A 23,593-nucleotide genomic window follows, 5' to 3' on the forward strand; every position below is an offset into this window, starting at 1 on the left:
TTTATTGACCCAGATGCCATCAGGCCTTTGAAGACCAGAGACCTAGCACCCGCAGTGGCTTTGTGGACACACAGTTGACCCTCAGTATCCATGGATCCCTAATTGTGAATCCCCTGGCTCATTCCGAGTGGTTGTAGCCCCCCAGAGCAGTACTGCACTCGGTCACTCGAAAGCAGGGGCGTTCTGTGCAAGGTGCGAGCTGCCCAGCGTGCTCTCTCCCAGCTGAGCAGGTGCCCTCGTACAGTTTAGCATCACCTCCTTTGCATCTTTGTACTTTTTAGGGTGGTTTTACAATTTAAAATGAACTCCAGACACTGTTGTGTGCTCTTAGTGCAAGGAGTGATGTGTTTCGTGGAGAAAACACGTGTGTTAGGTGAGCATCATTCAGGCCTGAGTTCAGTGGCTGTGAGTTCAGTGCTGGTGAGTCAACAGTACAGAGTAAACGAGGCGCCTTTACCACGTACACACACACGAAACAAGGTTGTGTATTGATCAGCTGACCCGTTTCCCACCGGGGAGCCACGATTCAGCACCCACGATGGCAGCGTGGAGAGAGTCAGCCGTGTTTCTCACTTTGCCGAGCGCCTGGCTCTGCTCGGCGTGTCTGTGCCGAGCTGCAGGCTCTCCTGTGTGCAGCAGGCCCCTGAGCTGCTCTGCTTGCTTCCAGTGCATGACTTGCGGCAGCAGATGGCGGCCCTGCAGAGCCAGCTCCAGCAGGTGCAAGGGGAGCGCGCGGCTCTGAGCAGCAAGTTGAAGGCGTCCCAGGCCGAGATCGCCTCTCTGCAGCACGTCCGGGAGTGGTACCAGCAGCAGCTCGCCCTGGCCCAGGAGGCCCGGGTCAGACTGCAGGGAGAGATGGCTCACATCCAGGTATGGCCCCTGACGTGTCTCTCCTGTACAGCAGTTCCCTTTTTCCTCAATTAGAAAGTCTTTCTGTTTTTAGATTTTATGGATACATTTTTCTTTCTTTCTTTCTTATTTTTTTTTAATGTAACAGGTTGGTCTTTCTGGGTTTTTTTTTTTTTTTTTTTTTTTTAAAGATTTTATTTGACACAGAGAAAGAGAGAAAGAGATCACAAGTAGGCAGAGAGAGAGGGGGAAGCTGGCTCGCCGCTGAGCTGAGAGCCCGATGTGGGGCTGGATCCCAGGACCCTGAGATTATGACCTGAGCCAAAGGCAGAGGCTTAACCCACTGAGCCACCCAGGCGTCCTTATGGATACATTTTTGAGAACTCTGTTGCCCGCTCATCTAGCCTACACCCCATCCTGTGGGACAGCCACCCTCCATGACCTTCTGATCCCAGGAGTCTTTCAGCTTCTGCTTGCACATTTTAAATTCTTAAGTCCCCTCTCTGGAATTTCTGTTCCCGAAGCTCTGATGAGTCCCCCCCAGAGGAGGGGGGCTGCCATTGTTGGAATCTAGCTCAGCCCGGTGTCTGCCTGGGTCTCAGGACTCGCACACCAGCTCCTATGTCCTGGTCACTGCCCTCCTGGGTCATTGCTGACATGCACAGAGCACAGCATGTGTCACCTCCTGGTTGGAGTTTCACTGGCTCCAGCTGCTTGGGCACCAGGTCTGTCCCACATGAATACTCTGAATGTTTCTCTCTGTTTTGTTGGGGGTACAGGTGTGTCAGCCTCTGAGTCTGCACGAAGAGTGGGGGAGTGGGTGACCATCCAGGCCCGTGGAGTAACACTGGGTCCTGCACTTTTCCTTGAGGCCTCTCCCTCTGGGCCCACTGTGCTCCAGAGGCGCTCGGGATGGCAGACAAGTGCCTGAGAGGCACTTTGCTCCACATCTTGGTGCTTTAGACTGATTAGATCGTGAGAATGACGAGTGGTGCCTTGGTCAGCCTCTATCCTCTTTTTGAATTCCGCTGCAGGTTTTGTTCTCTCTCCCTTTCTTTTGTCTTTTCTTCAGATAAAATATTAGAGGTTAGTTAAAACTTATTTATTAAGGGGGCACTTGGGTGGCTTAGTGGGTTGAGCCTCTGCCTTTGGCTCAGGTCGTGATCTCCGGGTCCTGGGATCGAGCCCGGCATCGGGCTCCCTCCTCAGCAGGGAGCCTGCATCCCCCTCTCTCTCTGCCTGCCTCTCTGCCTGCTTGTGATCTCTCTCTGTCAAATAAATAAATAAAAATCTTAAAAAAAAAGAAAAAAGAATCCCTGGCACAGATCTTTAACAAAAAACAAAAACAAAAAAAACCACACTTACTTATTAAGTAGAAGGTATAAATTACTAACTCCACCAAATGCTCTTAAAAAAAAACACACACACACAGAAAATCTAAAGTCTGTGAATACATGAAATAGAAATATTCTTAAATTTGTGTTTCATATATTTTAAGCCAAAGGACCATACGGATAAGCATTTATTCTACTTACAACATACATGGAAATCACTGTGCAAGTTAATGCAAGCTTGAAGTGACAGTCATTTATACAAGGCATAAATGCATATTTAAAGGCGTATTTAAAGCAGCTACATTTATGTATCTTGACATGAGACAGAAGTGGAGAGAGGGCCCCAGGCAGTGGAGTCTAAGAGCCAAGACTGCGTTTTCTCAGATACCTTGGGAACCCGGGGTCAGCATTCCTGATTAGGAAGGTGAAGGCATTTCCTCCTCTCCTGCTGACGTAGAAATGTTGCCAGGCACATTCAAGAGGCAGGACAGAGCAGGGTGGTCTTTTCTCTTTCATTGCCTTAGAACACAGTCCCAGCAGATGGTGCCTCCTCCTCTGCTCTGGGTAGCTTCCACTGAGACCCCAACATTCACAACTTCTGGTCACATCTGCATCTCTCAAGTCAAGAAGTGTCCACATTAGATCTGGAAGTAATATGCAGGAAAATCCAGTCACAGACCTGTGTTCCCTCAGGGCTTCTCTTTCCTGAGCCCCTCTCAGGACTGGCATGCTGTGCTCGATGCCTTCTGTGTGAGAGACGGCGGGTCAGAGGAGGCCTGACTGTGTGACAGCTAGGGGTCATCCTGGGCCAGCTTGCTTCCTGGGAATGGCCAGGGTCAGCCTGTATGGCCAGTATCTCAAACAGGCACTGAGAGGGCAGGGCATGAGATGTATCTGGTCCTAGTTGGTTAGGTCATTTTTTTTTTTTTTAAGATTTTACTAAGTTGACAGAAGATCACAAGTAGGCAGAGAGAGAGGGAAGCAGGCTCCCCGCAGAGCAGAGAGCTCAATGCAGGGCTTGGTCCCAGGACCCTGGGATCACGACCTGAGCTGAAGGCAGAGGCTTTAACCCACTGAGCCACCAGGTGCCCCTTGGTCAGGTCATTTTGGGGGCAGATTCCAATCCCTGCTGTCCCTGTAACCAGATGAGGCCCCTCAGCCCTGGGCTAACACATATACCTTCACTGAGAACGTTTGTGTAGGTCTTGCAACAAAGTGCGTAGCCTTGGGGGGATTGACCCGTGACCTCAGGACTGCCAGCCTGCCCCTCTTAGGCACAGCAGCCCAGGTGGTCAGGGTGAGTGACAGGAGGGTGGGCCATGAGCCCTGTGTGGGGGGTCCTGGGGAACAGCTTCCCCCAGGGGCCATCGCTGGGTAGGGACCCTCCCCGTCTTGGCCTCAGGGATAGCCCAGTCTGCACTTGAGCATGAAATCTGGCCACTTTCTACCTTGTGGATTTTTTCTTTGAAGGTTGGACAGATGACCCAGGCAGGCCTCCTGGAGCACCTGAAGCTTGAGAACGTATCCCTGTCACAGCAGCTGACGGAAACGCAGCAGAGGTCCATCAAGGAGAAGGAGCGCATTGCTGTCCAGCTGCAGGGCATCGAGGTGAGGGCTGTGTGTCCCGGGACCTCGGCCAGTTGGTGTTCGTCTGGGGCGTCTGGGGTTGGGGCTTCGTTTTCACGCTGGTCAAGGTTCAAGTTGACAAACACACGTACATAAACACTGACATTATGTATGCTTACATTCAAGTGTCTTTTAAGATAATCTGTAGGACAAGTAGCAGTGATTTCAGGTTGGGGACTCTGACCCTCACATTCACGGGAAGCTCCTGTGTCTCTCTGATCTGAGCTGCTGGTGCCGACTTGTCTTCAGCTCTCCCACGTGGGCCTTGCACTTGGGCAGGGGCTGGGGCTGGCTGGCAGGTGGGGGAAGCAGTTCAGCATGTTGGATCTCAGAAGGCCTCATAGGAACAAGTATTTTCTTGTCTCTGTGCTCTCTGCTTGTGTCCTCTTTAACCCTCGCAGCCACACGCCTGAGTTAGGACAGGACCGGCTGCCTCCACAGATTGTGCCTGGGGTGGTGGGCACAGCAGCTTTGACTGGTCTCCTCAGCTCTGGGACCCCATATGGTTTCTTACCTTCTCTGAGCCTTGTTCCCTTGTTCTATGAAATGAAGGTGATAACGCGTACAGGCTTGTCGGGAAGGTGCCCAACATCTGGGCAGTGTGTGCCTGGCAGCTGTGTGCCAAGGATGTGGAAAGATGGTGTCCTGGGACTGTGGCCTCTCCTCTGTCTCCCGCCTCTCTGCACACCCCGTGTCCTCACGGGGGACGAGGGTGACGAGGGATCATTGCGGCACAGCAGGCATCTGCTACTGGGGCTCAGCACCAAAGAACTGAAAGAACTTTAAATTATAAACTGATATTTTTCCCTAAGAAATACATCTAGGTGTTGGGTCTTGTCTACATAATCACACCGTAAGGAATGCGATGTTTGTCTCACAGCCCTCCTGTGGTTTCACCAGCTAAGTGAGAGTGTTCCCAGTAGGGGAGCCTGGGCGGCTCGGGTCATGATCCCAGGGTCCTGGGACCGAGCCCCACATCGGGCTGCCTGCTAGGCCGGGAGCCTGCTTCTCCCTTTCCCTTTCCCTCCTTGTTTTCTCTCTCACTTGTTTCTCTGTCAAATAAACAAAATCTTAAAAAAAAAAAAATGTTCCCAGTATCCCTTCCCCAACACAGGGATGCTCTGCAGTCTGTCCTCACCTTAGAGGCAGGGAAGGGTCGCTCATCACTTTATCCCATTTCTTTTCTTTCTTTCTTTTTTTTTGGTGAGGAGATGTATTTTATTTAAAGATTTTATTTATTTACTTAATAGACAGAGATCCCAAGTAGGCAGAGAGGCAGGCAGAGAGAGAGGGGGAAGCAGGCTCCCCACTGAGCAGAGAGCCCGATATGGGGCTCGATCCCAGGACCCCGGGATCATGACCCGAGCCAAAGGCAGAGGGTTTAACCCACTGAGCCACCCAGGTGCCCCTTTTATCCCATTTCCTCAAGCTGGTCTTGTGCTCACTTTGACCCGGCGGGCCCAGGTGTCAGCAGAGGGAATCATGGGCCAGGAAGTGGGTGAGGTGGCCTCTCTCTTGGGCAGCAGGAGGTCACCAGCCTTGGGCCTCTGTGCCCCTTGGCTCCTCACTGTGTGGGTCAAAGACAGGACAGTGAGGTGAATGAGGTTTTCCCACTCAGTCTGCTGTGGTTGTCAGGTTATCCTGATAGTGTTGTGTTGTTGTTGTTGTTGTTGTTGTTGTTTTTAAAAACACTGTTTTCTGTGCTCAGGCCGACATGTTGGACCAGGAAGCTGCCTTCGTGCAGATTCAGGAGGCAAAGACGATGGTGGAGGAGGACCTGCAGCGGAGGCTGGAGGAGTTCGAGGACGAGAAGGAGCAGCTGCAGAAGGTGGCGGCCTCCGCGGCATCCCTGGAGCAGCGGTTGGAGCAGGCAAGCGCCCACCGTGCCTCGCGTGGCTGCCCCGGTGCTGCACACAGCCCGTCCCTGGCCTCACTGCCCGCATTGGGGCCGGTGCCTGCTGAATCCGTTACCACATCTCCTCAGCAGTCCGGCTGTTGCTGCCATACCTGGCCGGGTGTTGACTCCATCCTGGTCTTCCACCCCAGAACTTTCCATACAGAACATTGACCCCAAAGCGTCCTGAACACACTCCCCGAGCAGGGGCAGGGTTTTTGTTGCACGGCAGTCCTTGTGAATCGAGTCCCTATTTTCCAGGTGAATCTGACTTTGCAGCAGCGAGACCGGCAGCTTTCGGTGTTACAGCAGGAGCACCTCGACCTGCTGAGGCAGCTCACCGCAACACAGGAGACGTTGCAGGCCCGGGAGCAGTCCCTCGACGACCTGCAGATGCGCTACGACGAGCTGCACGCCCGGCTGGAGGAGCTGCAGGGGGAGGCCGCCTCCAGGGACGACACCATCCGCTTCCTGCAAAATGAGAAGATTGTTTTAGAGGTGGCTCTGCAGGCGGCCAGGAGTGGCAGGGAGGACCTGGACAGAGGAGCCAAGCGCTTGGAGGAGGGCACCGAGGAGACCTCGCAGGTTTTAGAGCAGTTGAGGCAAGACTTAGCCGTGAAGTCCAGCCAGGTAATGTGCTTTGCTGCCATTTTGCTGCCGAGGCTGAGTTTGCTCGGTTGGCTCAGTAAGAGGGATCCCAGCTCTGACCCCTGAAAAGTGCGGAGACGCGGGGTTTGGGACACTGTCACACTGGAGTCTTGCCTATGTTGCTGTGTGCTCGCTGGTGGGTTCACTGTGGACTGAGACAGGCGGGAGCGGGCACCGGCCTCCCCGGGAGCAGAGCGGCCTCAGTGACGGCCGCGCGCGTGTCCTTTGCAGGTGGAGCAGTTACAGCAGGAGGCCGCCACCCTGAAGAAGCAGACACAGAAGATAAAGGAGCAGTTTCTTCAACAAAAGGTAAAAACGCGTTGGTTTTCCTTACGCACAGCAAGTGTGTGACAAAAAATGCCGTGTGGTTTAATCATTTCTCTAGAACAAAACTGGTCAAGTGGGAAGCAGTGTTAGACCCCCGCAGGTTTGTTTTTAGCTGCGCTCTCACACCCCCCCCCCCCCCCCCCCGTTTTACGGTCTCTAGTCCGGACGGCTTCAGAGTAGGGTTGGCATCTGTGGTGTGGATCTTGGTCTTGGTCCTCCGTCCTCTCAGAGGGCATGAGCTGGGCTACGACACGGACTGACTTTCCTGTTAGCGCGTCTCTGAGAAACGACACCCTGCCGTAGCTGCGGCAGGTCCTGGCCCGGGTGGAGGGCGGGGGCTCATGTCGCAAGGGAGCCGAGCCCATGCAGCCGTTGGAGGAATGAATGCCAAGTGTGGCTCGCACCAGCATCTTGAGGAAGGCCGACCCGAGGGACAGTTAGACGTGGTTCTGGAGTTTGTTGCTGGGACGCCAGCAGGGGGAGGACCCAGTGGAAGCGTGGCGGTGTGGCCGAGCGGGAGCACTCGCCTGGGCCCCAGGGAAGGGGAGGCCGCCAGGTGACCCTGTGCACATCTCCCAGACGTGCTCAGATGCGTGAGCTGATGCTGTGCCTCAGCTAATGGTGTCCTGGAGCTGGTGAAATGCGTCGTCCGTACTGCAAGACACGGCATGCCGTGCACCAGCAGTGAGCCCTTCCGCTGAAGGAGGCTGCGCGTCAGCTCTGTCTTGTCGGGCAGGTGATGGTGGAGGCCTATCGGCGGGACGCCACCTCCAAAGACCAGCTCATCGGTGAGCTGAAGGCCACGAAGAAGAGGCTTGACTCGGAGCTGAAGGAGCTGAGGCAGGAGTTAATTAAGCTTCAAGGGGAGAAGAAGTCCGTGGAGGTGGAACACGTGCGCTTGCAGAAGGAGATGTCCCACATCCACCAGCAGATGGCCGACCTCGAAGGGCATCTCCAGTCGGCACAGAGGGAGCGCGACGAGATGGAGACGCGCTTGCAGGTGGGACGCATTTGACTTCAGGGTTCGGCCAGATGTGCCTCGGGGTCTGTCGTGCAGGGTAGAGGGCAGGACAGCCTGGAACAAGTCCTTCCTGGAGTTCCCGTCCTGGAAGGACAGGCAGACAGGCAGGTTCCTCACTGGAGACCGCACGGGGCTGGAGGCCGTCAGCCATTGATAGTTCACTCCAGCAGGCGCTGGGAGGGGCCCTGGGGGGCTCGGGGAGGGCTGGTCCCTCGGGGACTACGGGCGGAGCCGCAGACAGAGGCTGACCTGGGCATTCCCCACAACACTCTGGACAGCTCTAAAGTGATCGCTTATACAGAGAGTGAACCTCTGTCAGGGTCCTTCAGAGGCTTTGTGCTTGAGGGTGGCCATGGACCAGCAACACTGAGCCACGAGAGCCTGGTCCTGGGAAGCAGGCTGCAGGGGAGGGCTTTGCTCTGCTCACTTTGTCTTTTCTCCCCTTTCTCGGAAGTCTTTGCAGTTTGATAAAGAGCAAATGGTAGCTCTTACAGAGGCCAATGCGGTGCTCAAGAAGCAGATTGAAGAGCTGCAGCAAGAAGCCACCAAGTACGTGGGCCCGAGCCGCGTGGGGGCGGAAAGGTTGGGCGCGGGCGGACTCGAGCCCTGTCGGGGACACGCAGCAGCTGAGGGCCGGGGGACCCCAAACACGCTGTCAGTGGAGCCCTTGCCGAGGAGAAGCAACACGGGATCCCCTTGTAGGCAGCCAGGGAAGTCAGATTGCAAAGCTAAGGCTGGAGGGCGGACCCCGCCCTGCATCGGTGACTGCCAGTGGTTCACAGGCACAGGCCTGTGTGTGTGTGTTCCACGGCAGGTGCATGTGGCAGCCCCTGCCCTTCCCGGTCCCACCACGGGGCTGACGTGTGTGTATCCCTCCTGCTGCGTGTGTGCACTCCAGTAGCTTTTTGGGGCCTTTAATGCCTGTGGCATCTTGTGTCCTGCACGACCTTACTTTCATCACGGGAGGTTACCTGTGAGCTGCACTGTTGGGTTTATTACTGCTGCTCCGAGCACTGGGAGTGTGTGTCTGCGAGGACAGAAGCGTTCTCTGTTTTCCATGAGGTCCCTGGAGCGGCTCTGAGAGGGGAGCAGGATGGAAGGCTCTGGGGGGGGAGTTGCCGCTGGCCTCGTCTGGGGGATTGGGTCTGGGGGGAGCAGCAGCTAGCCAGGGTGGGGCTGGGGGCGGGTGAGGACCTGCCTTTCCTTGGTGCCCGCGCCAGGGCTTCCTGTCGGGAGTGAGTTCGGACTCCGTCTCTGTCCTGCCTGCCGCACCCTAGGGCCATCACGGAGCAGAAGCAGAGGATGAAGCGGCTGGGCTCAGACCTGAGCAGCGCTCAGAAGGAGATGAAGACCAAGCACAAGGCCTACGAGAACGCGGTGGGCATCCTTAGCCGCCGCCTGCAGGAGGCCCTCGCAGCCAAGGAGTCGGCAGAGGCAGAACTGAGCCAGCTGAGAGCCCAGGCGGCCAGCGGCAGCAGCGACCTCCCTCTGCACGTGGGTAACCATCTGCTCCCGGCTGGGGTGCCAGGTGTGCAGACTCAGTACTGGGGACTCGACGTGTTATAAACGTTCACATTCTGAAGACCTGGTAGAAAGATTGGAGACCCGGGGCAGAGCTTAGCGTGTCGGCCACATCTCTGTAAAGTGTCGGGCGCTAGCAGTGTGACCAAGGGCTTGAGCGCCGCCCGCACATTCTCTCAGTTAGGCCCTGCACGCCTGCACCGGGCACACCGTCACCTCCTCCCTCAGCCTCCCTGCCCACTCCTGTCCTTCTCCACACCGCCCTGGTGTCTGGGGAGGGATTTCCTGAGTGCCCGTGGGGGGGGGTGTATTTGCAGAGTCCAGGAAAGCTTCAAAAGGAAATAATCTTTTTCTTTTTTAAGATTTTATTTATTTATTTGACAGAGAGAGATCACAAGCAGGTAGAGAGGCAGGCAGAGAGAGGGAAGCAGGCTCCCCGCTGAGCAGAGAGCCCGATGTGGGGCTCGATCCCAGGACCCTGGGACCAGGACCTAAGCTGAAGGCAGAGGCTTTAACCCACTGAGCCACCCAGGCACCCCGGCCAGCGTCAAGTTTTATCCGATTTTGTTAATTTGCTTTTTGTTTATTCCTAGCCAACGTATCACTTACGTTTAGTGATTGTGTTTCTTACTAAACGAAGTTGGTCTTTTTTTTTTCTCTACGTAAGAATTTAAAAGTGGGAAGCTATATAGCACATTGTTTTCTTACCAAATTAGGTACTTCTTTTACCTAATTATAAAATAATGGGAGGAGGGAAATTTATTAAGTTGCAATTTCCCTTCAACCTAAAAATATTTCTTGGCTTGTTTTTTGATTCTCTGGCTTCCCCAGTGTCAGAGACAGACTGTAAATGCCTCCGGGGGCCTGCTGTTGTGTCCCCCCCGCCTCCCCGTCGCCACCGCCGCACAGCAGCTTCAGAGCCGGAGTCCTGGCTTGGTCTGTGCCTCACCACTTGTTAAATGGGGCCTTCGGCAAGTCACTCACCCCCCGATCCTCAGTAAAACGAGGCCCAAATGGAGGAAGCGGTAGATCCTCCTTGATCAGAATGGCTGTGAGACGGGCGCCTGGGTGGCTCCATTGGTTGGGCGACTGCCTTCGGCTCAGGTCATGATCCCAGACTTCCAGGATCGAGTCCCGCATCCGGCTCCCAGCTCCTTGGGGAGTCGGCTTCTCCCTCCGACCTTCTCCTCTCTCATGCTCTCTCTCACTCATTCTCCCTCAAATAAATAAATAAAATCTTTTTAAAAAAAATGAAGAAAGAATGGCTGTGAGCGGAGACACACGGCTGCCCGCAGCAGTGAGTGTGTGCACGCACGTGGGCCAGTAGTTCTGCCGCACCTGGTGCTCTTTGCTTGCCGCAGCGAGTAATTTGTCATTCTTGTTTGTAAGTCAGAGTTTTTCTGTATTTTCAAAACGTTTGCCTGGAGGAATTATTTTGTGAGTTGTTAACGTGCGCCCACTGTGGTGGGGTCACTGGGTGCTGCCGGAGGAGGGAGGTCCGGGGAGAGGTGCCTGCGAGGCGGTCAGCAGGCTGACGCGGTGGGTGCGGCAAGGCAGCCCTGCAGGGAGGGACCTGAGTGCCGTCACATGCTGTCCTGAAGCCCACGACGAAATCCCCCTTCCTGTCCTGGCTGGTAGGAGAGGATCCAGGCTCTGGAGGCAGAGCTGCAGGCTGTCGGCCACAGCAAGATGATGCTGGAGAAGGAGCTCCAGGAGATTATCGCACTGACCAGCCAGGAGCTGGAGGAGTACCGGGAGAAGGTGCTGGAGCTGGAGGACGAGGTAGGTCGCACTCCAGCCCCGCACAGCTGGACGGGCCTCTCTGCTCCTGTGCGGCTCTGGAGAGGCAGAACCCTCCGCGCCATGCTTCCGTGTGCCGTCTGACCCCTTGTCTGGGTCCCTCTCACCCCTGTCCCTTACTGCCAGGCTCCCCACATGCTCTCTCGAGCACCCCTTGGTAGTGGGTTGTCAGAGTGTTGGGGTTAAGATGTGCCCGGTAAGAACTCTCTGGTTGCAAGTAATGAGAAAACCTATTCTTTTTTCTTTTCTTTTTTTTGAGAAAACCTATTCTTTAAAAGAATTTCATGTAACTCTTGGGCCCAGAGAGGCTGTGGCTTCAGGTGATGCTACATGTGGCAGTTGGTGATGATGTCACCAAGGGCTCACCCCAGGGTCCCCGGCTCCCTGGGGGAAAGCTAGGGGGCTGGGACCTGGGGTGTGCTGTATCTGCTGCAGTCCTGGGTGGTCTGTTGGAGCTTTTTGGCACAGGTGTTGTGTTCCTGGCGTGGGGAGCTTAGCTCCCTTAGCCAGAACAGGTAACTCGTGTCGGTTCACAGTGGCTTCGATCTGTTTCAGCTTCAAGAATCCAGAGGCTTTAGGAGGAAGATAAAGCGCCTTGAGGAGCTGAATAAGAAGTTGGCCCTTGAGTTAGAGCACGAGCGAGGAAAGCTTACAGGCCTGGGGCAGTCCAACGCCGCTCTCCGGGAGCACAACAGCATCTTAGAAACAGCTTTGGCCAAGAGGGAGGCAGACCTGGTTCAGCTGAACCTCCAGGTACTCGGACCCTTTGCCGGAGGCGGGGGATTTGCTGCAGGGCAGGTGGCTCTGGGTCTGGCGCACGTCACCTCATGCAGTTGTCCCTGCCACCCACAAGCAGAGACAGGAAACGGGGAGGATCTGGTGACGTTTGGAGTCTCGCGGGGTGGGGCAGGGCTGGGAGCCCCCGATGCCCCCCTTAACGAGGTGTGGAGGCGCTGGGCCCCGTTCGTGAGCTTCCTGGCGGGTGGGGACCTCCCTGCTCAAGCTGATCCCACTGTTTACGACGGGCTCTTCCTGTGTAACTCAGTGCTGGGATATGGAACCTGGGGGCTCTCTCCAGACCCCGTTCTCACTCCTCAGGCTCTGTGGCCTCTCTGAAGATGGGGAAGCAGGCCTGGCACTTCAGGGCCATCTTCACGGGGCAGTCAGCAGCCAGATCCGGCCCCTGTCTCAAATGACCCAGCCACCAGAGAGCTTTTGAACTTTTATTTGGCACTGGTTCCCACCCCTGCCATGTCTGGTGGCCTCCTGCATCTGCGTTACCAGCCTCACCAGGGACGTGTGTGTTTCTAAGCCCCGATTACAGGCAGCCTTTGGGTTCCTTGCTCTGTGCTTGAAAACGGCCATCTCAGACTCTATGTTCTCCAGAGATGGAGTTCTCTCTCCTTGGCCGCCTTGTGCCTTTGTAGGTAACGCAGGATGATGTCATGTGCCACTGTCCTGTCCCGGTTCCCCGCGGGGCACTGGGGCCCCACAGGCCTTCCTCCCTTACCGCTCCGGTGATGTGCCGTAGGTGCAGGCTGTCTTGCAGCGGAAAGAGGAGGAGGACCGCCAGACAAAGGAGCTCATCCACACCTTACAGGCCGCGTTGGAGCGAGAAAAGGCCAAAGTGCACAGCCTCAAGGAACAGGTGAGTGGCTAACTTCCCCCTGGTTCTAAATGGCAACTTCAGAGCCTGTGGCAATGCAGTGTTTCTGAAAACTGCGTGTGTGTGCCCTTGATGCCTCGCTTCCTTTTTAGGAATTTATTGTACCAATATCTTTGCTGATGTGTTCCGACAGCAGTGTCATCACAGCCTTGGTGACAGTGACAGCTGGAGGGAGCTCTGATGTCCGTCCCTAGAAGAGTGGACTTGGATTAACCCAGATGCAGTCATATGGGCCCAAGACGCACGCACAGAGCCCTGTAGACATACTTGCTGGAGGACAGTGTCGCACACATAGTCTTGAGTTAAAAAAGCAAACTGCAGAGCGATGACCCCGCTAGTGTTAAGAGAGCAGTCGAGAAAGAAGGTTGCATGCACCTTCGCCGTTTCCTGGCAGGTTCCTTCCCGTGCTCAGGTGTCCGCCAGTGCATCAGGTCAGTCTTCCAGAGAGAGGCCTGCCTCGCCGCCCCTGTGGGCTGGGCCAGACCTCAGCCCCTAGGGTTCCTCAGCGAGTGCATAGCCATGATTCCTCAGCAGAACATCAGCATCACGGCTTGAGGGCCAGGACTCACTTACCCTCATGTCCCCAGCACCTGGCACCAGAGAGATATTCACAATTTGGGGCTTTTTGTTTTTTAATTTTATTTCTTCAGTGTTCCAAGATTCATTGTTTATGTACCACACCCAGTGCTAGAATGTGTTTGCTGCGTGTACACACTCAAGGGTGTTTGTCACATCCTTTAAAAGTGTCTCCATGGTGTTACGATAGAAACGTTCTTCCTTTTTTTGGGGCGCAACAGTAGAATATTCTTTTAAGAGAGAACAGTTTTAAGATCTGTTAAGTACATGTTGCTATGGGGGATGCCTGGTTGGCTTAGTTTGGCTCAGGTTCTGGGACCGAGTCCCACATCGGCTCTGTGCGCAGCGGGGAGTCTGCTTGGGATTCTCTCCCCTGCCCCTCCCCACATGCATGCATGCTCGCTCGCTCTTGAAGGGTCTGCTGCTGTGAGCAGACCCCGTTTGCCTTGCCTGTAGTCGTGGGTTTGGGTTTTTTTTAATTTTATTAACAGATAATGTATTATTTGTTTCAGGGGTACAGGTCTATGATTCATCAGTCTTACACAATTCACAGCGCTCAGCATAGCACATGCCCTCCCAGTGTCCCTCACCAGCCACCCCATCCCTCGCCCTGTGGTTGGTTTTTATTCCTTGCGTGGAGTTGAGCTGAGTCAGCTACCCTCCCTACTTTTCTACTTTTCCCCCAATTCCTGTCTTTTGCTCACTTACTAATTTTACTCTCCCTTTAATGGAGATGAAATTAGGAAATCTGTAAATAAAAGTGTTGGGGAAAAGGATGGATATGTGACATGAGCTTCCTTTTTTAAGGGCAGTAACTGAACAGTCCTCATTTATCTAAGTGGATTTCATGTAATTGTCTGGATTGTACAAACAGTACATACTAGTAAAAAGGAAAAAAAAGTAAGATTAAAGATCATCTTGAATTTGCATCTAGTGATAAACCACTGTTAACATCTTTTGTTGGAGTTTTGTTTCTTTTTGTCAGAGTTTTTTCTATATTTGACTGTCAGATATCGTAAGTGTTTTTATTTAACTTTTATATTTTTATTTTTTTTTTTTTTTAAAGATTTTATTTATTTATCAGAGAGGGGGTGGTGAGAGCGAGCACAGGCAGACAGAATGGCAGGCAGAGGCAGAGGGAGAAGCAGGCTCCCCGCTGAGCAAGGAGCCCAATGTGGGACTTGATCCCAGGACGCTGGGATCACGACCCAAGCCGAAGGCAGCTGCTTAACCAACTGAGCCATCCAGGTGCCCCTATATTTTTAATTTTTTTAAAAAAGATTTTATTTATTTGGCGGAGAGAGCACAAGCAGGGGGAGTGGCAGGCAGAGAGAGAAGCAGCCTCCCTGCTAGGCAGGGAGCCGGATGCGGGGCTCGATCCTACGATCCTGGGATCATGACCTGAGCTGAAGGCAGTTGCTTCACTGAGTTAGCCCCCTAAGGCGCCCTTTATTAAACTTGAAAAAATGAAGTCCTTGCTTGTGCTGTTAGATCAGAGAACTGAGTTATCGGAAAGGAAACTGTAAGATTTTGTTATACTCTGAGAATTTGCCGGTCTCGGAAACCTTGGGAGAAACTGCAGTCGGCCATGGGAAGGCGACTGTGTCATGGCGCGGTTAGGAGTAGCTTCAGCCTGGCTCCTCGGTGTGCGGGGACGGCGTGTTCTTCCCCAGAAACATCCGCCGCGACTGGATTTAACAAGAACGAGACGGATGTCCTTGAGGAGAGCGACCAAAACTATTTGTTGGTTCGGCAGACGCTGGTGGCTGTGTCACCTGCCTGTGCGCCAGGCGTGTGTTAGGGCTTCGGTCCTCGGGGAGTTTGAGAAGCTTTGGAAGAAACGATGGGAGGGGCGGCCGGGGTGCGGGTGGTGCGGGCGGTGGCTCTCCTCGCAGACGGCACGCTGGTGTGCTCCGCTCCGTGTGGTTCTGGCCCCTGTCCTTGGTGACGCTGGTTTCTGTCCTTGTAGGTTGCTGCCGCCAAGGTGGAAGCAGGACATAACCGCCGCCACTTCAAGGCCGCCACCTTGGAGCTGAGTGAGGTGAAGAAGGAGCTGCAGGCCAAGGAGCAGCTGGTGCAGAAGCTGCAGGCCGAGGCCGACGCTCTCCAGTGAGTGCCGCCGGCGGGGGGCTGGGTCCGCGCCGCGGCTGGGGTTGGGCAGGCAGGGCCGCCACATCTTCCAGTTAGGACATCCCACACGTGCAGGTCACCCAGGTTCTGGCAAATCTCTGCACTCTGGAGGCAGATCTAAGAAGGAGAATGTATCTAATCTCTGTCTTAGGAAACCTGCAGCTCAACTCTGAAGTTTCTGGCCGGATGCGGGTGTCCCCACTGCATACCCGAGGGTCCTTCACCAAGAACAGAGAGCCTTGTGTGAGGGGCAGGTGCCCCGAGGGCTGGGCGCCACCACTGAGGTTCACTGCAGCCTCCATTTAGGGTGGCCTTGTGTTGAGCACATGCAGGGGCTTTTCTCCCATTGTCATCCGTAAAATGGGCAAAGCAGAGCACCCAGAGCTCCTAGAATGGTCCCTGCCCAGAGTGAGCAGCGTGTGAGTTTCTGTCACCCGTAGTGGGGAACCACTTTGTGTTGGGGGGGTAGGGGTGCTGTGACTTCATGCCTCCTTGTTTTTTATGCTAGGATTCAAGAGGGGAAACATTCCCAGGAAATAGCACAGTTCCAGGCAGAGCTGGCGGAGGCCCGGACCCAGCTCCAGCTCCTGCAGAAGCAGCTGGACGAGCAGCTGAATGAACAGCCTATAGGAAACCAAGAGGTGACCTGCTGGGGAGGCTCTGCACCTCCGGTTAGCAGGACTGACAGAGCTAGTCTCCACTGTTGACGCATTCAGTTCCCTCACTCCTTGTCTGCTCGGAAAGGGATATTTATTCTTTCCAAGTATGATATTAAACAGTGCACAGTGATGTAGTTAGAGCAATTTATAGTGTAAAAAAGCCACTTCAAAATTCTTTTGGTCATGTTACCTTCTTCCTCATCTAGATGGAAAATCTCAAGTGGGAGGTGAATCAGAAGGAAAGAGAAATCCAGTCCTTGAAGCAGCAGCTGGAGCTGACGGAACAGCAGAGTAAGAAGGAGCTGGATGGAATACAGCAGTCGCTGCAGGTGCGTGCTGTGGAAAGGCCCGGGGGCAGAAAGCCCGGGGCTGTTCCCCACAAGGTCTGAGTGCATGACGTGAGTTACCCCTGAACCAAGCACTTCCACCAAGCCGCTTTGCGGGCGTTACCGTTTCAGAAAGAAGGCCAGGTCACACAGCTAACGGAGGCCCAGCCCCAGCGCTCCGTGTGCCCTGGGCTGAGCTGTGTGAAGTGTACCGGGACTGGGACCTGACAAAGCCCAGGCAATGGGACAGCACATGTGGGAAGTTCACGAGTCTGTGATACACTTTTCCACAAAGAGATCTATGTGCGGGCTTGACTGCTTGCGTAAAGAATCAGGAAGAGACTCTCGCCAGGACTCCTACTTGTGCATGGCTGGCGTGACAGGATTGATTTATGTCTTTCTTCCTAACGGTGACACTTACTCCAATAGCTGACCTTGGAGTTGGATCAGGTGACTCTTGGAGTCCACTGTAGACAGTGGACACAAAAGTATTGCTCGTTCCTCAGCAGAGGCTTTGAAATTTGGGTAAGAACGTTGAGGGCTGACTGTAGTGGGTGCTGCCCAGCCCAGACCGTGGGACGGAAGTAGGCTGGTGTGGCGGCGCCAAGTGCAGCATCACAGAAAAGTGAGCGTTATGTTTCCAGCCCCTTACCCTTGGGACATACACAGATCTTAGCAGCGCATGTAAGATCCTTCAGATTTTAAAAACGTGTGACTTCCCTTTCTTTAGAATATCAAAGCTGAGTTGGAGGTGGTGCGGGAAGATCTGTCCCTAACCCAGAAAGAGAAATTCGTGCTTCAAGCTAAAGTGTCGGAGCTGAAGAACAACATGAAGACTCTGCTCCAGCAGAACCAGCAGCTCAGGCTGGACCTGCGGCGCGGTGCGGCCAAGACGGTACTCGGGCTTGGTGCCCTCGTGGGGTTCCCTGGGCCTGTGGCACCCCTGCTGGGCAGGTGGCTGGCAACCCTCTGGTCACTCAGCCTTGAAGTTCTGTTTAGCCAGTGTGGAGCAGCTCCTGTGTGAAATAAATGATGCCAGGGTCTTGTGCTTGGCCACAGGCCAAACCCTTTTATTTTGGTGCCTTTTCCCAGAGCCTTTTGCTGCTTTTTATGAATTCTGGTATCATTTTGTTGTAATTCGCCTTATAAGCCATACGAAGGTTCATCTCCTGGTGTTCGCAAGAGCCCCTGGGCTAGTCAGTGCGCCGGCTGGGGCCAGCAGCTGCCGCGTGGGCTTGGGGGCCCCGGGAAGCCCGCGCAGACCCTCTGTGCACCTGGCATTGGTTTCTCTGCTCGGTCCACGTTGGTGGTCTCCTGGTGCCAAGAGATCGTTCAGAGTCAGAGTCTGTTTAGCACTGTTGGCCTGTCTGTGGAAAGAGTTTGAAGTTCTAGAAAGGGGAGTTGTAGGAGTGAAAAATTGGCTTAATTTCCTAGGGATATGCAGGGTCAAGGCTGTGGTCCTCTGTGGAAAGCGCCCCAGTCCCCACAGGGGTGTTCTCAGCGAGCTCGGCCCGTCCTCCGAGCAGCCGGCGCTGCGGGTTGCCGTGTGAGCCGGCGCGCTCTCGGGCGTCAGGAAGGAGCTCAGCTCTCCACCGGCTCTCCCTGAAGCCTGGGGCTGCGCTTGTGACGGTCGGGCGCCGCGTAGGGGAGGCTGTGGTTGGTGTCCACCTCCAAGCTAACCGCGAGCTTTTAAAAACAGAGAAAGGAGCTGAAAGGCGAGGCCAGCTCTTCCGGCCCCGTGACGCCAGTCAAGATTCCCGACTGCCCTGTCCCGGCCTCGCTGCTGGAGGAGCTGCTGAGGCCCCCACCTGCCGTGAGCAAGGAACCGCTCAGGAACCTCAACAGTTGTCTTCAGCAGCTGAAGTATGAGCCGCGCTCTGTGTCCTCCCTGGGCCCTGGAAGTAGATGGCGTGTTCGACTTGGGGGAATCCTGTTGCCAGCCCTGTGAGCCCCAGAGAGGCTGGGCAGGTCTGGGCTATGTGCGATCACTCAGGCCCTCGGTCCCTCCCGTACGGGAGGCCTGCCTGGAGCTGGGTGGCCCGTAGGAGCCCTACACGTAGCTGGAGGTTTTGCTCCCAGCATCCTGAGGCCAGTGTTGATGGGGCGTGGCCCCGTGGGGACATCTTTCTGGCCCTGTGAGCGGAGGCCTTGTGCACGCGGCTCTCAGTGCTGTCTCACCCACCCCCTCCCTGAGCGCAGGCCCGGGTGTGCCAACCTCCGCACACACAGAGAGAAATATTGAGCCCCGTGAGTCATGTGGCTGCATGGGTGCTGCTTCCCAGATAGACAGGTCTGTCCGCCCCCCGAGGGTGCCGCAGATGCTCGTTCGGATCTGTGTTGGAGAGGACCCGTTGCCCCTTGGGGAAGTCAGAGCGTCATTTCTGGCTCTCATTTGACTGGCCTGCCTTCCTCTGCTTCCCCGGTCTGCCCAGGCAGGAGATGGACAGCCTGCAGCGCCAGATGGAGGCACACGCCATCACCGTGCACGAGTCCCTGTCCTCCTGGACGCAGGGGGACCCCGCCGCCAGCGCTGCTCTCTCGGGAGATGATGCCAACCCCAGAGGAGATACGGTGCGACACAGCCAGTGCAGGGGCTCTGGACAGGCGCTGGGAACAGCAACCGCCGAGCACCCCCGCTCCGAGTGCTTGTAACTACCCAAAGGAATTTTCATTGATCAATATTATTTATTTGACTGTTTGCTCTGTGTTTTCTAAGAGATGAAGTTGAAATTTTGCATCTGCCTTTTCAGGAGTAAAAGAACTGAACAGGAGCCAAGGATTGGAGAAATAGTCATTCGCAGATCTCAGCTAGCTTCCCCACGAAATGACCAAATGCTAACAACCTAGTTTAGATCTCAGTGAGTTTCTGAATGTGTCCGAAGGGTTCCTTCCAGAAGAAGGCCTCTGGCGAGTGACCTTCGATGCTGCTCTCTGAGGGCTGATGCCCGCCAGTGGCCACTGGTGGAAACACTGCATGACTGGGTCCCGTTTCTCTCTTTCCTGATTCAGTGAGAGCTTTACCTCCCTGCAGAAATGAAACTTGATTTGCACCTTTGGTTTTATTTTACTTTCAATATTTTACTTTCTCACCATAGGATGTGTATATAAATACCGAAAATCATAAGCTAATCTTCAAAAAGAATATGTCCATATTATTTAAGAATGACCTGAATTGTCTTTTTATCGATTGCCTTTTGAAAATCTGCTGTCAGGAAGTAACGTATGTGTAGGATTTAGGGATGTCGGTCAGAAAATTATATTTTAAGAAATGTAATTATTTTATTTACTGTACCTTCTAAAACCAAATATTCTTGGAGCGAAAGGTTTTTTGTTTCAGTTTCACTTTATTTTTGAGAGCCTTGTCCTGAGTGCACACCCCCACCTGACCATCGAGACTTCCCGGCCTCACTCCCCTTGGCTGTCCCTTGGGCGGGCCTGGTGGCCACAGGTTACCAGTGACCACACACTAGCCTGACCTGGGTGATGTTTGGGGAGAGGCCATAGGAGAGGTGGGGAGAGAGGCCCAGGGCTCCCTGCAGGGCTCCAGGCCAGGCGCAATCTTCTCCAGGCCTCCTCTGACCTGCCCCAGCTCCCCCACCACTGTGCCCACGTGAAAATCCATCCATCCATCGGGGCCTGTGTGGTCATCAGGGGACATGCCAAACTCGTGGTGACAGCCTTCGGAGGCCCTGTAACCTCTCATCTGGAGGGATTTCTAGCAGGGGCAGGTGATCTCTGTGGGAAGGCGGTGGAGGCCTCCTGAGATCTCCTATAGGTAAGAGTCTGATTGGGAAGCCGGCTCCCTGAGCCTGTGGGAGATGTACTTGCTGTCTGACCCATGAGGGCTGTAACTCTGTCCCCTGGCCAACTTGGCCAGGAAATCCAAGCTGATAGTTACCATTGTGAGTTAGAGAAGAGAGGCCCCTGGTGCAGATCTGCGGGTCTTAGGATGACGTTGGAAGTGGTACTGATCAGGCCAGATACGCTTCTGTTGACCTGCTTATGTCTCTCTTGTGGAGAAAACGGTTTGTCTTATCTTACGCTATCAGAAGGTTAATTGATAAAGTAGCGTTAACCACAAAGAAGCTTAGTGTTTAAAAAAAATTCCCTAGCAAGTATTGAAATTTCTGAAGTATGTATATCACTTGTACAGGGTTAATCTTGAAATAATACTTGAAGACTTTTCATTAGAAATATATCCTATTTTTCATCTTAAGTTGGAAATTGTTTTTGACAAAATTGGTTTTGTACCATTAGAAAAGAAAAATTGTAATTTACATTCTTATTTATTTGGGGTGTTTCATCCTCAGTTTTAATTTTCAAACGAAGACATGACACTCAGCCTCACGCTGCGGCTCCTTTCCCACTGCTGCGTACTGGAGGTCTTCCGGCGAGAGCCGGTCACTGTGCATTTGTCATTAGGAAAGGGCAAACGGATTCTGAATAATCCTCAAGTGAAAGCAGATTTCTGTTCCTCACCCCATTTCCCTCATGTCTTACTTGCTGTGTGTGGGTGCGCCCCTGTGCATGCGTGGGTGCGGTGCGGGTGCATGTGCCTTGTGCGTGGGTGGGTGTGTCTGCACACATGTGGGCGTAGACAGATGTGTGTCCCTTGTGCGTGTGTGGGCATGGGCGGGGGCGGGTGCAGGTGCCTGTGCGCACGTGGGCGTGTGCCTTGTGCGTGGCGTGTGCGGCCCGCAGCAGCAGTGCCCCCTGCTCTCCCGACATCATCCTGCGCCGCTGTCGTCACCCATCTTCCTGTTCTGTCAACACCCAGCCTGCCTTTGGTCTGACTTCCCCGGCTGTCCCCACGCACTGTCCTGTCACCTGTGTGGCCTGCAGCACCTGACCTGGGGCCCTTTCGTGCAAGGGCCCCTGACACTGGCTTTAGGGTTCCTTAGCAGGTCTCCTGAGAGAGGAAGCTGGACTTTGAAATCCCCTGCTTCTGATTTGTTGCGGCTTACTTTTCAATCTCTGAGGGACTTGCTGGGCGCTGCTGCCTCCCGGGCGACGTTCTGCGTGAATATCATTTGAAATAGTCTGTCTCTGGGCAGGGATTTTCTCATGGAGAACAGTAGTCCAGTCTGGAGTGTTTGTAAGAACAGGCTGCTGCTACATCGTGTGTGTGTGTGTGACGTGTCCCGTGTGGCGACTGTGTATGTCGTGCCCTCACTGCAGAGGACGCTGGTTTGGACGGTTCGTGATGTCATTTCTTGTTTCTCTTATGTTCCAAGAAAAGGCTTGTTGCAACGTGGTTATCGCTGACTTTTCCATGGAACACATTGGATAGATGCCGCGGATCTTATGGGTTTACATGGTTTTGTTCTACTGTTTGGAAGGTATGACAGGCAACGTTTTGACAGGATGTGAAAGTGGCTCTTTCTCTGGCCTGGGTCCCGGTCATGGGACAGACCTGCTAGGGAGATTCTCATCACACTCTTTCTCCGTTGGAAGACTTTTCTTGGTGTAGGGATACTTACTGCAGAAGCCATGGCATTATTCCTACTCCTGTGAGTAACTTTTCAAATAGAAATGAAGTGTCCTGTGTAAAGATTTCTAGTAGTGAAAGGGACCAGCGTGTCTGAAAGCAAATGTCCTGGAGCCTTCCTCAAGAACGCTGTGACGTGTGAGACATCCTGAGCCTTACTCAAACACGTTCCAGGCAAATCTGATTGTGTGGTGGTCTCAGGCTATAATGGGATCCTTGAGGGTAATGTTGTAGAGGATCTAGAAAACTGGATGGCTTTTAAGTTACTCATTTCTGTTAAAAATTTTCTCATGAAAGGGAGTCCTCAGGTCGGGGCCGTTAGGGAAAGGTGTCACCATGCACAACAATTGTAACTTTAAAAAGCATGTTGATTTTTTTTTACAAATTTAAGTGTGCTGGGGAATTCCTTAAATTTTGTGCAATAAACTATTTTTTGTTAAAGATTTTCGTATTTCATTGGGGGGCCTTATTTTAATATATATATTTTGCCATATTTGGGAGTAACTTTTATTTCATGTTGCTGTAAACTGTTTAACTGCTTGTCTTAAAAGAGCACTTTACTGTTCTGCTAAAAGATTCAGATGGGTGTGAAATCTGACCACAGTGGAAGAATGGGAGTGTGTTCGCCGCACCCTTCCCCCTAGCCACTCTGCACCTGCTGTCACACGCAGGGGGGTGTGAAGGAGAGAAATTTTGCTGAGCAGTCCAAGAGACCAGGGGCAGGTGCCCTCCGGCCTGCGGGCATGTCCCTGTATGGGGGGCTGCCTTCACCGCTGGCTCTCCACGACTGTAAGGGCTGACAGCAGCTGGACCGTAAGTACTTCTCTGAGCCTCCACCTCATGGCCCAGTTCCCCTCTTCCATCCGCATTCTTTTTTTTTTTTTTTTTAAAGATTTTATTTATTTAGGGGCGCCTGGGTGGCTCAGTGGGTTAAGCCGCTGCCTTCGGCTCAGGTCATGATCTCAGGGTCCTGGGATCGAGTCCCGCATCGGGCTCTCTGCTGAGTGGAGAGCCTGCTTTCCTCTCTCTCTCTGCCTGTCTCTCTGTCTACTTGTGCTCTCTCTCTGTCAAATAAATAAATAAAATCTTTAAAAAAAAAAAAAAAGATTTTATTTATTTATTCAACAGACAGTGATCACGAGTAGGCAGAGAGGCAGCCAGAGAGAGAAGGGAACCGGCTCCCCGCTGAGCAGAGAGCCCGATGCGGGGCTCGATCCCAGGACCCTGAGATCATGACCTGAGCTGAAGGCAGAGGCTTAACCCACTGAGCCACCCAGGTGCCCCCATATTCTCGTTTTGATCAAAAAAGAGTTAGCCGGACACGGAAGGTCTTCCGTTAAGTGTTCCTATTAATGACCAGCATGACAAAACTGTACAGCCAAGAAGTAAACTAGTGATCACAGAATGTGGCTTTGTGGTAGGCTTTCTGCAGTTCTTTCCTGGGCCGCTCCATAACCAGGGGCCAGGGACACAGGCACTGCACAGCCTAAGGGCAGGATCTGACCGCCTTCTGGTCCTTCTCGCCCCAACTCCCTGAAACGGGGCGGCTGCAGTCTCGGTTTTCTCTACAGCGATCAGGAGAGGAATGGTTCTGGCCCCGAACCTTTCCCTTTCGTCTGTAAAGTTGCTAAACCTTTGCGAGCACTGAATGAGCGCATGCATGGGTTTCGTTTGAGGCTTGCTGCGCCCTCTGTGGGCATGCAGTGGGTGGTCATGGGAGGCTGGGCA

The 23,593-nt window shown here is 53.8% G+C and overlaps 1 protein-coding gene across 2 annotated transcripts in view; it reads left to right on the plus strand.

Annotated features, from left to right (window-relative positions):
• GOLGA3 (golgin A3) overlaps positions 1–22,306 on the plus strand; it is a 43,576-nt gene extending 21,270 nt beyond the window's left edge. For both annotated transcript variants that reach the window (XM_059408124.1, XM_059408125.1), the window contains exons 8-25: positions 668–870; positions 3,654–3,791; positions 5,518–5,679; positions 5,965–6,333; positions 6,583–6,660; positions 7,415–7,678; positions 8,154–8,248; positions 8,977–9,193; positions 10,859–11,002; positions 11,576–11,773; positions 12,552–12,668; positions 15,232–15,371; positions 15,901–16,033; positions 16,258–16,380; positions 17,108–17,272; positions 18,077–18,240; positions 18,810–19,025; positions 19,128–22,306. In XM_059408124.1, coding sequence (XP_059264107.1) covers positions 668–870; positions 3,654–3,791; positions 5,518–5,679; positions 5,965–6,333; positions 6,583–6,660; positions 7,415–7,678; positions 8,154–8,248; positions 8,977–9,193; positions 10,859–11,002; positions 11,576–11,773; positions 12,552–12,668; positions 15,232–15,371; positions 15,901–16,033; positions 16,258–16,380; positions 17,108–17,272; positions 18,077–18,240; positions 18,810–19,025; positions 19,128–19,224 — 3,023 coding nt within the window. In that variant the 3' untranslated portion in view covers positions 19,225–22,306. The remainder of the gene's footprint in view (positions 1–667; positions 871–3,653; positions 3,792–5,517; positions 5,680–5,964; positions 6,334–6,582; positions 6,661–7,414; positions 7,679–8,153; positions 8,249–8,976; positions 9,194–10,858; positions 11,003–11,575; positions 11,774–12,551; positions 12,669–15,231; positions 15,372–15,900; positions 16,034–16,257; positions 16,381–17,107; positions 17,273–18,076; positions 18,241–18,809; positions 19,026–19,127) is intronic.
• The last annotated feature ends 1,287 nt before the right edge of the window (positions 22,307–23,593 follow it).

Source organism: Mustela nigripes, chromosome 8 (genome assembly GCF_022355385.1).
Source record: "Mustela nigripes isolate SB6536 chromosome 8, MUSNIG.SB6536, whole genome shotgun sequence".
Taxonomy (NCBI): domain Eukaryota; kingdom Metazoa; phylum Chordata; class Mammalia; order Carnivora; family Mustelidae; genus Mustela; species Mustela nigripes.